Consider the following 17624-nt stretch of genomic DNA (forward strand, 5'->3'; position numbering starts at 1 on the left):
TTTTTTTTTTCAAAATATAAATTTTTTCCGCTTTTTCGGAAAAAAAATGTTTTTTTCGTCGTAATTTTGCAGAACTTTTTTTCTCATTCTCAAGAACTCTAGAACTATTGAAAAGCCACTCAGATTTAATTTTTATTTTTTTTTTTTTTTAATTTAAATTTCTCGACTTTTTCGAAAAACGTGTTTTTGGCGTTATTTTGCAGAATTTTTTTTCTCCTTCTTAGAAACCCTAGAACTATTGAAGAGCTACTCAGAACAGATTTAATTTTTATTTTTTTTTTTTTTTTAAATTTAACTTTTTCCGCACTTTTCGAAAAAAATGTTATTTCGTCGTAATTTCGCAGAACTGTTTTCTCATTCTCAAGAACTCTAGAACTATTGAAGAGCTACTCAGAACACATTTAATTGAAATTTTTTTTTTAATTTAACTTTTTCCGCTTTTTCAAAAAAAAAGTTATTTCGTCGTCATTTTGCATAACTTTTTTTCTCATTCTAGAGAATCTAGAACTGTTGAAGAGCTACTCAGGACAGGTTTAATTTTTATTTTTTTTTTTACAAAAATTTAACTTTTTCGACTTGTTGGAAAAGTGTTTTTTTTTTGGCGTAATTTTGCAGAACTTTTTTCTCCTTTTCAGGAACTCTAGAACTATTAAAGAGCTGTTCAGAACAGGTTTAGTTTTTATTTTTTTCAAAATTTTAACTTTTTCGCCTTTTTCGTAAAGTATTTTTTTCGGCGTAATATTGCAGAACTTTCTTTCCTTTTCAGGAACTCTAGAACTATTGAAGAGATACTTAGAACAGGTTTAGATTTTATTTTTATCAAAATTTTAACTTATTCGACTTTTTCAAAAAAAGTGTTTTTTCTGCGTAATTTTGCAGAACTTTTTTTTCAAGAACTCTAGAACTAGTGAAGAGCTACTCAGAACAGATTTAATTTTAATATTTTTTCAAAATTTTTACATTTTCGTCGTTGTTTTTTTCGGCGTAATTTTGAAGAACTTTTTTTCCTTTTCAGGAACTCTAGAACTATTGAAAAGCTGCTCAGAATAATTTTTTATTTGCCTCATGTGGTATGCTGCGTAAATCTGGCATATACAATTTTCAAAGCAATTTTTTTTGTCTAAATATCCTCAACTTTTTGTCCTTTTCAAGAACTGTAGAACTATTGAAAAGCTACTCAGATCAGTTTTTTGTCTTTTTGCGTCATACAGTATGCCAACTTCACCTTTTAATGAGAGCGTCTCAATCCGCAATTCTACATCGCCAAAATTCTGATCGAACACAATTCTGTATTTTATTAATTCAGCTTTTTTAATTTTGCTTCTAAAATTGCCTTTCGCACTTTTGCCTTTCAAAATTATGCTTTTGTGGTAGAGAAAAACTGACAAAATTTACCATATTCGCATCTTTAGCTTAAATTTACTTTTAGGAAATAGGTTCCAAGCGACCTAAAAACCCGTTATGCTTGGCGAAAAATATACAAATTCTTACAGTGTGTTTTTAAAATTAACAAAATAAGCTTTTATTTTCAATACATTCAGACAATATTTTGTTTTAGTAAATTACAATATTTTTGGCAATTATCTTCAAAAAAGCTGTGTGACTTAAGTAATTTCTTTTTTAATAGTTTTTCCATGCTACAAGCAGACACTTTTATAGTAGTCTTCAAGTTAAGAGTTGTGTGCTTTCGGGGACCTGTTTTACGCCGACAGCGATTGTATTTTTATGAGAAGCTCCCAGGACATCTGGCATCCCTATCAAACTTCAAATGACAATTTTTGGTAAGGAACAAGCGATCGGACAGGCGCGGCTATAGCCTTTTGTGAATCACCTTTGAGTTTTCGCTGAAAATTTTGTTTCATCCCCTCTTCCTGATATTCTGTCTACGCCACTGACTTCTATAAAACCAAATCCTTTCACTCAAGAAGAATTAAACGCTTTGCTAAGGGATCTAGAATTATCTAGAGAATCTGCAGAAGTATTGGCTACTAAATTAAATGAAATAAATTTTAGGTGTCAAGTACAAAAGTGAAGTTCTATCCTACATGAGATCAAGGCTTGCTACCATTTTTCATTCGGTAAATTATATTGTTTTTCTTCAGATGCAGATGCAGAATTTGGTAAATACACATTTATATAGTTTCAAAAGATAAAATAATGATGTATTGTTAACCATTTTACGCCAGCCCTTGTCAAATTTGGTTTGGAGACAGACAACGAAAATGAAATAAAAGTATATTGCCTCGGTTGTACAAAATGTTGGGTCTTATAAATAATTTTGTCTAGAGAGAACATTTCCTGGAATATTAATAAAGGATGCTGATTTCTTAAGTGCAATGAACGATTTGGAACGTCCAGCGTGGGCTTCATTTGTTGAACTACTCTGAAACGGGAACGACATGCTGGAAGGCTTTAAAAACTTAGGGTGTATTATGTCCGTCTGTGCAATTACCTACACAGTCATCTTGACCAATTCCCAGATAATATTTTATCCTATAAGGAAGAATAGAGGCTGCGGTTTTACCAGGACCTAAACACTTTGAGAGAGAGGTACGAAGGTTGGTGGGATCGTCACATGATGGCTGACCACTGCCTACTACTTCAAGAAAGTCGCGAAAGACAAAAACTTTATGCACATAATAACGTATTAAATTCAGTTTTTGATGCAGTTTAGTGTCTTCGTACAAGTCAAGATCTAGAAAACTACATGTCGAAAATAAAAATTTGTTTCTATTTATGTAATCTACAAGGTCCTAAGTTAAACAAGAATTACAGCTCCTTTGCACAAAAACCACCGTTGATCAATGTAATAGTTTGCAAACTTAGTTTTCTAAATGATTCAAAATTGTATACCTTAAAGATAAAAATGCATTTTTGGATGCTATTTAACCCTTCGGTTACCATGCGTTACTTTTTCCCACTGTGTTTAAACTTGTAACAAATAGGCAATGATTTTAAAGCTGCTTGGCTTTTTGGGTCAAGGTCAAATCGTACCGAAAGTTGCGAGGTACAAAAACGCTTTCAAATATCATTTCCTAGCTTTGAACTCGAAGGAGCTTTCCAAAGGTTGCTTACAAGTGATAATGAAAATCGTGTTATGTAATGAAACCACACAATCTTGTGACAAATACTCAATATTTTTAAACACCGCACTTTTTCGAAGTAATCTGTTAAACCGTTAAGAATGAATAAATATTTGTAGTATCGTGCTTTTTTTCTAATAATAATTGTCGTTATATCTTTGATCTTGGTATATCAAAATTCAACAAATAAAATATCGGTCGGAATATAGCGGTCTGTAGGAGCACAGACTACCATTCGAACGCGTTGGATAGAAGCAAACTAAAAGTTAGCCAACTACATCGAATCGCTGCAACTGCTGCTGTTCGATTTATTTGTCAACAAGTGCCATCGTTGTTGCCAGCAGGGTCACCAGCTCGCAGAGAATTTACGTTTAGTTGGGCAATCCAAATAGTTTTTTTCGAGGAATTCCATACCAAACGATTCTTAAAATTTTAATTAATTTAAGGAATATATATGTTGAATAAAACTAATTTTTTTTTAGTTTCGTTATTTTAGTGGAATCTGAAATCATCTTCAGGCAAGATATGCTCGATTGAGTTATTCTTCTTTGTTTTTGTTATAAGAAAATCCTTTAATTTATGTTTATTTATATTTACCCAATAAACATTGGGCTTGTTTAACAATTCGAAAATTATTGGAAAACCAATCTTTTTTTCGAGCCGTATCTTCGATAACTAATGTGGAATAGATTAGTGTTCGACTCGAAAACTAGGCCATTCTCCAGCAAAACGAAACCTTCGTTATCCAAGGTATTTGTCCTTCGTTATGAATTTGAAATCCAGACCGTTATCGAATTAAAATTTTAATGAGAAAAAAATTTTATTTTATTTCCCTAATAAAATGAGCTGGATTTCACTTCCTTTCTTGCTACTATACAGCAAAACCCGCTTAAGTACCTAACGAAAAATGTCAGCTTTTTGAGGTACTTAGGCGGGTTGGGTACTTAAAAGAACCCGTTTAAGTACCTCGATGCGGGTACTTAAGCGAACATAATTACTGACGTAGTTACATCTTCTTGAATACTTATACTTGAATAACAACATTTAATGAAGTTTGCATAGTTTAAAACCAAAGTCGTAGCATTTTTTAAACACATAAAAAAGTTTATTAAAAAAATATTTAGTGCAATGGTATGTTATTTTTAGAAGAATTAAATTGTTTAAAAAGTAAAAATTGGACATATCATTTTGTACCAAATTCAAAATGATATTGTTTGCCACTTATGTTTATTTATTGATTTTTAAGGGTTTTCAATCAATTAAAATGCAGTTCATTCCCTAACAAATACGATATAAGCCTAAGCTTAAGATTTTCTAAAACACTTAAAACAAGTAAGAGTAGCGCTGTCTTCGGCTATGCCGAAGGCTTCATACCTTTCATGAACATGTGCAAATTTTAGTTTGACAGATTACTGATTTTGAATACATCTGCATACATCGATAGAGGAGTTACATACTTATATAAAAAATCGCATCTAAACAATCAGAGGTATGGAAGATATACTTTATATGGCACCAATCTAAGTGATTTTCACTGCTATGTGATCGGTATGTAAACCGGTAACACAATTTATTGGGTTTAGTTTCCTACATAAAGGAGATATATCGCTATAGTGCTATAGGAGATAAAGCTTATACAGCATAGATTTTGACGATTTTCTCAGTAGACTTTGTATTATTATTTATAAAATATCTTACGAAATTTATCGGTTTTAGCTGTTCAAATAAAGGAGTTTTACAGTAAAATCCCATATCTGAACAATCAGATGTATGGAAGATATATGTTGTAGTCACCCGATCCTTGTTATTTTCGCTGTAAGTATTCTGTTAATAATGAGTGAAAATGGTACGAAATTTCATGTTTTAGCTGCATAAATGGAGGAGATATGATAAAAGACCTCATATCTGAACAATGGAATGCGGGTTATAGTGACCCGATCTTCGTTATTTTCACTGCACAGCGCGAAATTTCATGGTCCTAGCTACATAGATGGATGAATTATAACGAAAAATCTCATGTCTGAACAATCAGTTGTATGGGAGCTATAGGTTATAGTTATCCGATCTTTTTAATTTTCACTGTAAGTTTTCTGTTGATAATTATTGAAAACAGTGCGGAATTTCCTGTTCCCAGCTATATAAATGGAGGAGTTATAACGAAAAATTTTATATCTGAACAATCAGTTGTATGGGAGCTATATGTTATAGTGGTCCGATTCTTCCGGTTCCGACAAATGATTAATACATTATAAAAATACACCCACCTACCAAATTTTATCCGGATATCTCGAAAACTGAGGGACTAGATTGCATACAAACAGACGGAGAGACAGACAGACGGACAGACGGACATGGATAAATCAACTCAGCTCGACGTTCGGATCATATAAGTATACATTTTAATGGGTCTATCTCTTTTTGTTCTGGTACTTACAAACATCGGACCAAAGTTATAATACCATTTCATGCTCATGAAAGGTATAAAAATATTAATCATAATACTTAAGCGGCTTTCACTGTAGTTTTCATTTTTTTTATCGAACCCATCTTGAATGTATTTGCAATGCACTATGATCGTTGGAAAACTAAGGTAGGTTATGAGTTCGTTCTCAGTTCGATATGCATATGGGATATCGAAGGCCATTTTCGAACGCTAGCCAAAATGTTTATAGGGTAATGAGTAAGATGGTAAGACAGACAGATATCCTTGGTTTCAAGTGCTTTTGTAAAATGGTGTGGGGAGCAGTCAAAGTACTATCTTTGTGTGTCGAAGTACTCTTCCGAGGCCTTACTTTTTTATTGGGCTAATTGTAGAATAAATGCATAAGTGCATACGAAAGCAAGACACCAGAAGCTTAAATCGATTTAAATAAATTTCCCTGATTACTTCTTGTTACCTTTTTCAGGGCAAATTTCTGATAAAAATATAGGCACATTAATGGAATTACTTATGACGAAGTATAGTCCCCCTTAATTTACTACTTTAATTATATTTGTAGAATTAGTAATATGTAAACGTCTGTGCGTTTGGACTACTTACATTTGCACTTTATACAAATGTTAATACGTTTGTATGTAATTAGTGTGGTCCAACATAAATAAAATCGGAATATTTATGCCCTAACCACCTAGGACTGTTCTATACCGAAAAAATATATCCTTGCTTTTCTATTCCGAAACCAAAATAATTTAGAGGTGCTCAAAGCGCTCAAGGTTTTCCATGTATTCTAATACATGGGAGAAAAATTATTTTTCGTAGAAATGGTATAGAAGTCTTTAAAATCGATATTTTTCGACCAGAAAACTATGTTTCTTGTAATAATAATACCCAATTATATATTTAACCACTATTTAATATTAACTATTTTTTATAGGTCCCCCAAAATAGGCAATGGGGATCCATAAAAATCTATAGTATTAAAAATGGTAAGATAAAGAATTGGATATTATTATTGGATTCTCCTGAAGAGAAGGAAGAATATGGATTTTATGAGTTTTATACTATTCCTACGAAAAATTGCTTTTTCCCCATATAAAATATACATACTATATGTACGGTGACCATATTAACCAACGTAAAATAAAGGACATTTTTTCAAAATGATTTGGAAATACGTACATACAACTTGTATGATGAAAGTACCCTCCCCATATCGTAATTTAAATCAAATATTTACGAGTTAATTAACCGATTCCGAAAAATGAAGCCAAATCCTTTTCATCACTTCGCCATCCTTTGCTGCCAAAATGCGTTTACCATAATTCATAATACACGCCGAAGTCAACACACAGTGCTTCAAAATTGGAATTAAATGTTCATAATTCACCTGAGCCTTCATTTTTCAACCAATTTTTACTAAGAACCAAAAGAAATATTTATTTTGGTGAACATTTCAAACATTTTTTTGTGTAATTTTTTCTTTTTGGGAGAACCATACATTTGTTTTCAAATAGTTTATGTTATGTAACATTTATCAACTAGAACCGGAGAATAAATTTTACTCACAACTGCTACTTTTTCCGCATTTTCACTAAAAAAATTAATATAATCAAATAAAAATTCACAAATCAGGCTCAACTGGTATCTTGCAAATATTGTAAGCTTTCACAAAACCAAAATCAGATTAAGTGAAAAATTTAGGCTCCAGTCAATTACGAACACTAAATGCCAGTTTTGAACCACTGTGCAGCAGAGGGTTTATTGTTCTCTTTCAGTGGAACTGGAAATTCAGCATGCAACACGATCCTGGGCACAACTTTCCCTGTGCTTTATAGATTGTGCAAAGATTACCGATTAAATAGAAACCCTTAAGTGGGGTACGAAACAAACTGGCGAACGTTTTCATTACATTTTGTAAGGGACATTTTTATTTTTCATATTGTGTTTAAAATTTTACCTCTGAAACATGCAGGGCTGGTTTAAAGGGCAGTTAAGAAATAGAGGACAAAAGGCGCCCTTTATTTTGAAAAAAATTTTAAAGGACAGGGGGTTAAAATAAAGGACTGTCCTTTAAAATAAAGGACGGATGGTCACCGTAACTATATGTGGAAAACTGTGAGCGCTTTGAACAACTTCTAAATATTTGATTTCGAAATAGAAAAGGGGCATATTTTTCGATATAGAACAATCCAAGATGGTCAGAGCATTAAAATTTGAGGCCTTACTTTTTCAGATGCATTTGTGGACCACCCTAATTTGCATACGTATTTATTTATATCTACTGAAATGCATTTTCGATTTGCATTCGATAATATTTAAGTTGCTTGCCAAAATACTGCACATTTGCTTGAAGCGCTGTGTGTCCCTGCTACAAGTTTATTCGATCTTGATATTTTTAGAATAAGTTTATTTTAATGAACCGCTTCGACATAAGCAGGTGCCCACTGAAAGGAAGTCAGTGAGCCATAAAATTCTTCTGCACTCAATTAAACCAATGGCCAAACACCTATGTATTTTTGTGTATCTCCCTGATGAGTACACTTATTATGTAAATTCATTGCACGACCTCGTTGGATCAAGTCTCGAATTAAAGCAAACATGCAAAATTAGGATATTAAATAAGAAAAATTTCATGCAAGAAATAAACGCATACATACATATGTACATACATATATACATTTGTATATGGATACAGTGCGCGACAATTTAAAGTGCATAGCACTTAGTAAATAAATATATGAGCAAATCTAAAAAAACAGGTAACCTTTGTGTTATTTAGCTTTATTTTCACTGTTGGAAACTATATCAAGCTGGTTGCTTTTGGATATAATTTATTGACGTATACTTGAAGCCCCAAAAAAAATTGATTAATTTGCTGCATAACTTTTGAATTATAGGTGTTTAAATAAAAAAAATAATGAAAACAAGTGAATTTTGTATGTAATTTTCAAGAGGGGCACAATTAATTATGTCATAACTTTTGAAGCACACCATATTCTGATTTGAAGTTTAATGGACATTTAGCAAGTATGTGCACACTTCATATGTAGTAGGCAAGAAAAGTGTGCATTAAAAAATTACGAAATGGCAAGTAACTCAAAGTCTGTAACTCCACATTTTACAATTTTCAAAATTTTCGGTTTATCGCGTATAGTTGTTGAAGCATTCAATGTTAAAAACTTTTTAGGTATGTATTGTATTCTACAAACAATTGCGAATAATTTGATACCTTAACAAGACTTGTGCTTTCGGAATAAACCAACTTTTAAAGATAAAATATACTGCGATCTTGAGCGAATTTTTTATTCCAAAAACATCTTAATTGAAGGCACATCTAGAAAAAACGTCGAAACAATCTAAATCTTTCTATAACTTCTAGTCCTTATAAAATTACATATACCTGTAAAATGCTTACAAAAAATTTTCTCTAGAAGTGTGTATGAACTCTGATTGATTAGTTTTAATGATGCTCCTTTTCGTAGTCAGAATATTTCGAGCGTGGTATCAAAGCAAATTTTTTCGACAAAGGTTCTGATAGTTGCTCTTACTTAATTGGAGCCTTCTAAATTCAATAGCGCCCCCAGTTTTGCCCGATTGGCTTGACTTTTCGAGATAGCTGTACTTGAAATTTTAACAATTTATAAAAAACTCCCTCAGTTTTGGAGATATTTTACTAAAATTTTGCACACGATTGCATTTTTATATTACCTTCACTATCTCTTAAAACCATCGAAATCGGTTCACTATAACATCTAGCTCACATACAACTGATTGATCAGAGACGTTGTTTTGCGTTATAAGTCCTCCAATTAAGCAGGCAAAAATTTAGTATAGGTTCAATTTACCATATATCACGCATAAAATTTATTATTCATATTTGAAGCTAGAGTTATAACGCAAAAACACATATCTGAGTAATCAGTTGTATTGGAGCTATATGTTAAAGTGAACCCATTTCGATAATTTTAAGGAATAATTAAGGTAATGTTATGTGCAAAATATTAATAAAATAACTTCAAAACTGAGGGAGTTATTTATAACATAGTTAAAATTTAATCAAACTTTCAAGTACCGTTATCTCAAAAACCGGAGCCAATCTGGTAAAACGGGGGATGCCATAGAACTTAGAACGTCCCAATTAAATGAGCTCAACTTTTAAAATATTTGCTTAAAATTTACAACTTGAACAGCGCAATTTGAACCCAGCTTATTATTTCGTTTTCTATTTCATGTTTATGCTTCGTCTAACTTTAGAAGCACTTGATGAAAATGAACTACATTTATATTAACCAATTTATTAAGAGATTACGAATAAAATGATATATAAAACATAGGTGTGCTCACAAATTAAGAAACAAAATTTTTTTTTTAAAGCTTACCTATTTTTTAGATTTGCCCATATACTTTAACACTAAAGAATTTTATTGAAAGATATAACTAATCGGCCCAAGGATGATAACCACTTTTGATACATCGCACTCTAAGGGCCGGTTGTTCAATGTCTGGTTAACCAAAATCAGAGGTAAAAGCTCCAGATAAATACAACGACTGCTTTATCGATCACGTGTTATATGCATTATGTCGAAATCGTCGAAAATTATGTTTAACTGGGAGGTAGTGATAACCAGACATTGACCAACCGGCCCAAATTGTGATGCACAATCATAAACAGTATAATATTTAGTACTAACTAGGGATGTTGCGATACCATAAAAGTATCGATACCAGTATCAAATTATGTATCAGAAGCTAAGTATCGATACAAGTATTGGTAGTGGTATCTGAAATAAAATATCGATATTTTATCCTTTTGATACACAATATTGATATATTTAATATGAATGATGCAGTTAATGAAAATTAATAAGAAATCTTTAACAACTACACAGCGCAATAAACAAAATATAAAAACTAGCTCGATTTCATCAGAAAATCAGTAAATCTTTCTTTACATTTGTTCTATGTACGAAAATGTCAGATTTTTCAAACAAACGTTGCACGAAGTAAACCGAACCTTTTTCAGTCTTGGTAATGCGATTCCATACTTTAGTTTTCTGCGTAAAAGCAGAAAACAGAAATAACAAGTAAGAAAGTCTAAGTTCGGGAAGAGCCGAATATTAAATACCCGGCGCAAGTATTAAATATAAGTTTTTCACCTTTCCGAAAGCTACCGTTATATGGTAAGCCGGGGTGTATCAATTTTGAGTAAATTAGCGTCATTAAATTTCGAAATATTGAAGTTTCAAGCATTTCTGAAATTTACCGTTATATGAAAAGCGGCCGTAATTTTAGTCGGATTTCAATAATTTTCAACGTTTTGCTTTGGTACAAATTGGTAGAACGGTTACCGAGATACATATATATGATCATAAGTGAGCGGTGCCACGCCCATTTTCCAAAATTTTACCATAAACGTATTTCTTGGTAAAGAATTGTTGCAAGCATCAATTTTGAATAAATTAGCTTTAATATTTACTGATTTATCGAAGATTTTGTATTTGTCTAAATTACCGTTATATGGGATGTGGGCGANATAAAATAACTTCAAAACTGAGGGAGTTATTTATAACATAGTTAAAATTTAATCAAACTTTCAAGTACCGTTATCTCAAAAACCGGAGCCAATCTGGTAAAACGGGGGATGCCATAGAACTTAGAACGTCCCAATTAAATGAGCTCAACTTTTAAAATATTTGCTTAAAATTTACAACTTGAACAGCGCAATTTGAACCCAGCTTATTATTTCGTTTTCTATTTCATGTTTATGCTTCGTCTAACTTTAGAAGCACTTGATGAAAATGAACTACATTTATATTAACCAATTTATTAAGAGATTACGAATAAAATGATATATAAAACATAGGTGTGCTCACAAATTAAGAAACAAAATTTTTTTTTTAAAGCTTACCTATTTTTTAGATTTGCCCATATACTTTAACACTAAAGAATTTTATTGAAAGATATAACTAATCGGCCCAAGGATGATAACCACTTTTGATACATCGCACTCTAAGGGCCGGTTGTTCAATGTCTGGTTAACCAAAATCAGAGGTAAAAGCTCCAGATAAATACAACGACTGCTTTATCGATCACGTGTTATATGCATTATGTCGAAATCGTCGAAAATTATGTTTAACTGGGAGGTAGTGATAACCAGACATTGACCAACCGGCCCAAATTGTGATGCACAATCATAAACAGTATAATATTTAGTACTAACTAGGGATGTTGCGATACCATAAAAGTATCGATACCAGTATCAAATTATGTATCAGAAGCTAAGTATCGATACAAGTATTGGTAGTGGTATCTGAAATAAAATATCGATATTTTATCCTTTTGATACACAATATTGATATATTTAATATGAATGATGCAGTTAATGAAAATTAATAAGAAATCTTTAACAACTACACAGCGCAATAAACAAAATATAAAAACTAGCTCGATTTCATCAGAAAATCAGTAAATCTTTCTTTACATTTGTTCTATGTACGAAAATGTCAGATTTTTCAAACAAACGTTGCACGAAGTAAACCGAACCTTTTTCAGTCTTGGTAATGCGATTCCATACTTTAGTTTTCTGCGTAAAAGCAGAAAACAGAAATAACAAGTAAGAAAGTCTAAGTTCGGGAAGAGCCGAATATTAAATACCCGGCGCAAGTATTAAATATAAGTTTTTCACCTTTCCGAAAGCTACCGTTATATGGTAAGCCGGGGTGTATCAATTTTGAGTAAATTAGCGTCATTAAATTTCGAAATATTGAAGTTTCAAGCATTTCTGAAATTTACCGTTATATGAAAAGCGGCCGTAATTTTAGTCGGATTTCAATAATTTTCAACGTTTTGCTTTGGTACAAATTGGTAGAACGGTTACCGAGATACATATATATGATCATAAGTGAGCGGTGCCACGCCCATTTTCCAAAATTTTACCATAAACGTATTTCTTGGTAAAGAATTGTTGCAAGCATCAATTTTGAATAAATTAGCTTTAATATTTACTGATTTATCGAAGATTTTGTATTTCTCTAAATTACCGTTATATGGGATGTGGGCGTGGTTATTGTCCNGAAGAAATTGGTGCAGCGGTTACCAAGATATACACATGTAACCATAAGTGGACGTGACTAAGTCCATTTTCCAAAAATTTATAATATTCTTATTTTACGTCTAAAAATTATTGTAAATATCAATTTTGAGTGAATAATCTTCAGGAGTTACTAAAATATCGCAGTTTTCGGATTCCTGAAAATTACCGTTATATGGTAAGTGGGCGTGGTTACAGTCCGATTTCGCCCATTTTCAATACCAACCTACCTTGGATAAATGGAAACCCACATGCAAAATTTCCTTGAGATATCTCAATTTTTTCTAGAGTTATCGTGTACGCGAACAGACAGACGGACAGACGGACGGACATAGCTCTTTTCTCTCTCTTTTCATTCTGAGCATTTATGTATGCATTTGTCTATATCTATCTCGATTCGTTTTGGCTGTTACAAACAACCGTTATGTGAACAAAGTTAATATTCCCTTGTGCACAAGTGCGCTTGGGTATAAAAACAAATCAATGTCGTCACGCTGTATATGTACTGTGTTTATACGGTTTGAATACAGTACGGTGCCATACAAGTATCGATACTAGTATCCAATGAGCATAGGAAATAAAATTTCGCACCAACGATAACATAGAGTCACTAATCAGGAAATATACTTAAATAGAATTCTAGGAGCAGTATGGCTTGTATGAAATGATAATTATATTGATGTTATTATGATACATTAAGCAGTATCGAAAGAAAATACCCATATGCGCATCAATAGTATCGTCACCTTAGTATCGAATACCGATTTACTCTGTATCTAAACCAAAGTATCGATACCAAAATTATATCAGTAGTATCGCAACATCCCTAGTACTAACATTCAGTCAGTTCATTTAAATCCGTTGGTGCTTTTCGCGCACTGTTGATATCCTCCACTCCAAAACTATAGGCGGCCCAAAAGATGTATTTTTTTTTTCATTTTTATTTTATCTTTTATATTATTATTTTTAAATATATTATTATATGAACAATTACATACATATGTATGCTAGCATCTGTTATACATACATAAGAGTGGTTCACAAAAACACTCTTTTGAAAATTCATAAACGCTACATCAGAATATTCTTATTTGTGGTAAAAAAGATACATGTATATCTTTTATTTTGAAAAAAAGAAGTTTTACATATAATTCCAGTAGTATTTTTGGGGAACATTCCCTTAATTACATACCTGTCTTGGTCAGTTAAAATGGTCCTAGTGCCTGAAAATATGCTGTCGAAAAGAGACTAGTAAAATTTAAACGTTGATACTGAACGATTTACGCGTTGTCATGAGTTGGATCTTTCTTCCAGAGGTTTATGGGGTTGCTAATTGGGAATCTGAAGTCAGTTTTTCAAAGTCCAAAATGGCGATCCATCTTTTTTTTAACAGTTGGATTCGTTCGAAACCCCGCACTCGAGAGTTTTTGGGGTCGCCGATTACAAATCTGAAGTCAATTTTTTGAAACCTCAAAATGGCGGATCCAATATGGCGACCAAATAAAAAAAAAGTTACTACAATTAAAACATTGATACTGAACGTTTTAAGCTTTCAACAGGGTTGAAACTCGTTTCCAGTGGGTTTCTGAGCTTGCTGATTATGAATCTGATGTCATATTTTCAAAATTCGGTGGAACCAAAATGGCGAACAACTTAAAAAAAAATGATTGGATTTGTTTGAAACTCGTAACCGCCCACTGGAAACGAGTTTCAACCCTTGACAATGTTTAAAACGTTCAGTATCAACGTTTTAATTATTTGATCGCCATATTGGATCCGCTATTTTAATTAAAAAGAATTGAATTCAGATTCATAACGGGCAACCCCAAAAACTCTCGAGTGCCGGTTTTCTAACAAATCCAAACATTTTTTTTTTGAAAAATGGATCGCCATTTTGGATCCTCCATTTTGAATTTTGAAAAACTGACTTCAGATTCCTAATTAGCAACCCCAGAAACCCCCTGGTAACAACGCGTAAATCGTTCAGTATCAACGTTTTAATTTTACTAGTCTCTTTTCGAGAGCATATTTTTGGGCACTAGGCCCATTCTAACCGACCAAGACCGGTATGTAATTAAGGGAATGTTCCCCAATAATACCACAGTAATTATATGTAAAAACCACATTTTTAGCTGCATTTTAACATGTCAAGAAAATAAAAAATTGAGAACATCAGCGTTTTTATAAAAAACCGACCAGCGCGACCTCTAAGATTTTTTTTTTCAAAATAAAAAACACGCTTCTCTTTTTTATCACAAATAACAATAATTTGAGGTAGCGTTTATGAATTTAAAAAAAAAAATTTTTAACCACTCTAACATACATATATACTTATGTGTATATTGAAGCAATGCAAAAATGCAGTAGCAAAGTTGCAGCGTATGCAAAAAGTGGGCAGAATTATACAAATGGAAGCCATGAAAATGAGCTCAATTCTCGAGTTTAAAGTGAGAAATTGCAGTTGTTTTATGCCTGTTCTTTCGCGTGTTTTGGTGTGTTCTTGTATATATGTATGTACATATGTAGTCCTCGTATGTGTTAAAGGGCGGTTTCAGTTACGACAAAATATGACTAAAAAGTTTTTATGTATGTATACACGCATGTAGTTAGTATATTGGCATGCTTACCGGAACAGAATTCTGCGTTGCAACTCCACCATTAGCCACCGGTATGTCGCTAAAGCCATGGGCATTCAATGCCGACGAGATGGTGTTGGCACTCAGCTTGGCGTTTCTGAAAATTAAGATGGGAGAAATTTTTAGCTGGCCGAACAAATCTGGATAAGCCAATAACAATGATGGCATAGGTAAAACCATGGGCGTAGCCAGGTAGAGGCAGGGGGGTGCTCGAGCCCCTCCCTAACTTTCAAATTTTCCTTATACATATATAAAATAGTACCCTGAAATGCCAGCTTAATAGGGTCGAGCCAACGCAACGACAACAAAAAAATGTAAAGTGGAGAAGTAAATAATCTATTTTCAACCAACTTCCAAAAAGGGAGGAGGTTATCAGTTCGTCGGAATATTTTTTTTTTTTGATGTATGTTATCGCATAACTTTGGACCGCGATAATTGTTTTTGCATCGGAAAGGTAGTATCTCAGAGGTGGTCCCGTACTAATCTGGTTTAGATCCGATAATTATATAATGAAATACACATATATATTTTTATATGAGAATTGAAGTCGGTTTTCTTTTCTGCTTAAAAATGACTTGTTAATATATGAAAATCAAGTAGACGGAATGTTGCTGTTTTGGTCTTTATTCAGTGCCTTTAACTTTACAACTCACTAATTTCATACTTAAAAGTAAACTTATAGCTATGTTAAGAGAGCCAAAAGTGATACATTACTGTTAATCTTATGTTAATTAACAGTGGCTCGCAGAACTACTCCTGTAATAAATAACTCCTCCACCCGTGGACGTTTGCGTCTCTGCAAGCATTCACAGGATATTTGAAATAAAACTAAACTTGACTAGATATTATAACTATGAACATAAGTAGCAATAAAAATTAAGAATTAGTGAATTTTAGGATCAAAGCAATTGAAGTAAAATTGGTTTGTATACATAGGTAATTAATTTAAAGTACATAAAAACTTTAAAAACTATTATTTAAAATTAAAATATATTCAACAATTTTCATTGAGCTCGAGGTCGTTTTTAATGAAAAACTTATTGTGGAAAAGCAACAATAATTTGAAAAAATAGTAGAAGTGATAGCTATTTCGGAAATCACCAAATTTCCTCATCAGACTTCTTTCAGTAGGATTCGAACCGATCCCACTGACTCAGCCAGTTGCCTACGCACTGTGCTAAGTTAGCCTTGTAAATTATCGTTGCTTTTTTCCCACTTTTTCATTTGCTAAGCCAAACAATCAAGCGCAGCTATTCCGCTACGATTTACACTCACATGCGCCCCACGTTTTTCGTTTTCAATGTCATTAATTGTTTATAATGACTTTTGCTAAAATTTCAAAATCAAAAGTTATCAAAACAAATTCTGTGGGACTGAGATATATTATTTTCTACTTTTTAGTCCATTTATAAAAGCGTTGTATATTAAAAAGTGTTTTATTTTATTTATTTCAAATTATTGTTGCTTTTCCACAATAAGTTTTTCATTAAAAACGGCCTCGAGCTCAATAAAAATTGTTGAATATAATTGTTATAAGGCCATAAAATAACAAAAACAAATAAAATTAAAATATGTACATATGTATATTGAAACTTAGGAAAAAATTAAAATGTGTTATAATTCATTTAGTGTTTTGAAATTTATATTTTCTTTTTAACTGTGTTTATAATATTTTGTTTTCTGTTCCTTGGATGTATCAAAGATATAATTACCTTCCTTCTCAAAGTTTTCAAGTTGTTTAAATTTTGGCTTACTTTTTGGAATTCGCCTGTTTTTAACTATATTATCTTGTTGGCCAATTATTTGAGCTCTATCGCGATTTAGTTTTTTTATTCGCTTATTTTATCTTCCTCGTACTTTTTACTGAAGTTATCTATATAATCTTTGTCGTAATTTTTTATTATAAAATCGATAGGTCGTTTCCTTGTGGTAGTGTGAATTGTATTATTATATACATATATTAAATATTTTGAACAGTTTTTCATCTAATTCCAGATTTTTGTTCTCCTTATCAACCTCCATAATCCTCAAATCCTCTTTTAATATACCATGCAATCTTTCTATATCGGAGTTGACAGTTTTTAAAAATGGTGTAGTTTTGAGAAATTCAATATTATTTTTTTTTAGGAACAAAGCAACTGCACTATGTATCATTGTTCATTTTACCTAGGAACTGTATGCGCTTTTTTAACGCATCTAAAATAGCAACCCAATTTTTGTCATTTATTTTATGAAAAGTTGCAAATTTCTAAAATTTATCTATTGTGGTCAAAAACATACGATTTCTGTTAGGGTACCAAATATCAATATGAACAATATCATTAAACTGAGTTGGTGTTGTAGTTATTTGGTATGGCACTTTTAAAGGTTTTCTA

At 32.1% G+C, this 17624-nt stretch overlaps 1 protein-coding gene across 20 annotated transcripts in view; it reads right to left on the reverse strand.

Annotated features, from left to right (window-relative positions):
* Window positions 1-17624, reverse strand: part of Zasp52 (Z band alternatively spliced PDZ-motif protein 52) — a 442143-nt gene that overhangs the window by 212019 nt on the left and 212500 nt on the right. For all 20 annotated transcript variants that reach the window (XM_017628721.1, XM_017628613.1, XM_017628603.1 and 17 more), the window contains one exon: window positions 15241-15346. In XM_017628721.1, coding sequence (XP_017484210.1) covers window positions 15241-15346 — 106 coding nt within the window. The remainder of the gene's footprint in view (window positions 1-15240; window positions 15347-17624) is intronic.

Source organism: Rhagoletis zephyria, unplaced genomic scaffold (genome assembly GCF_001687245.7).
Source record: "Rhagoletis zephyria isolate East Lansing unplaced genomic scaffold, Rhagoletis_zephyria_1.1 Rzeph_scaffold_00077, whole genome shotgun sequence".
Taxonomy (NCBI): Eukaryota; Metazoa; Arthropoda; class Insecta; order Diptera; family Tephritidae; genus Rhagoletis; species Rhagoletis zephyria.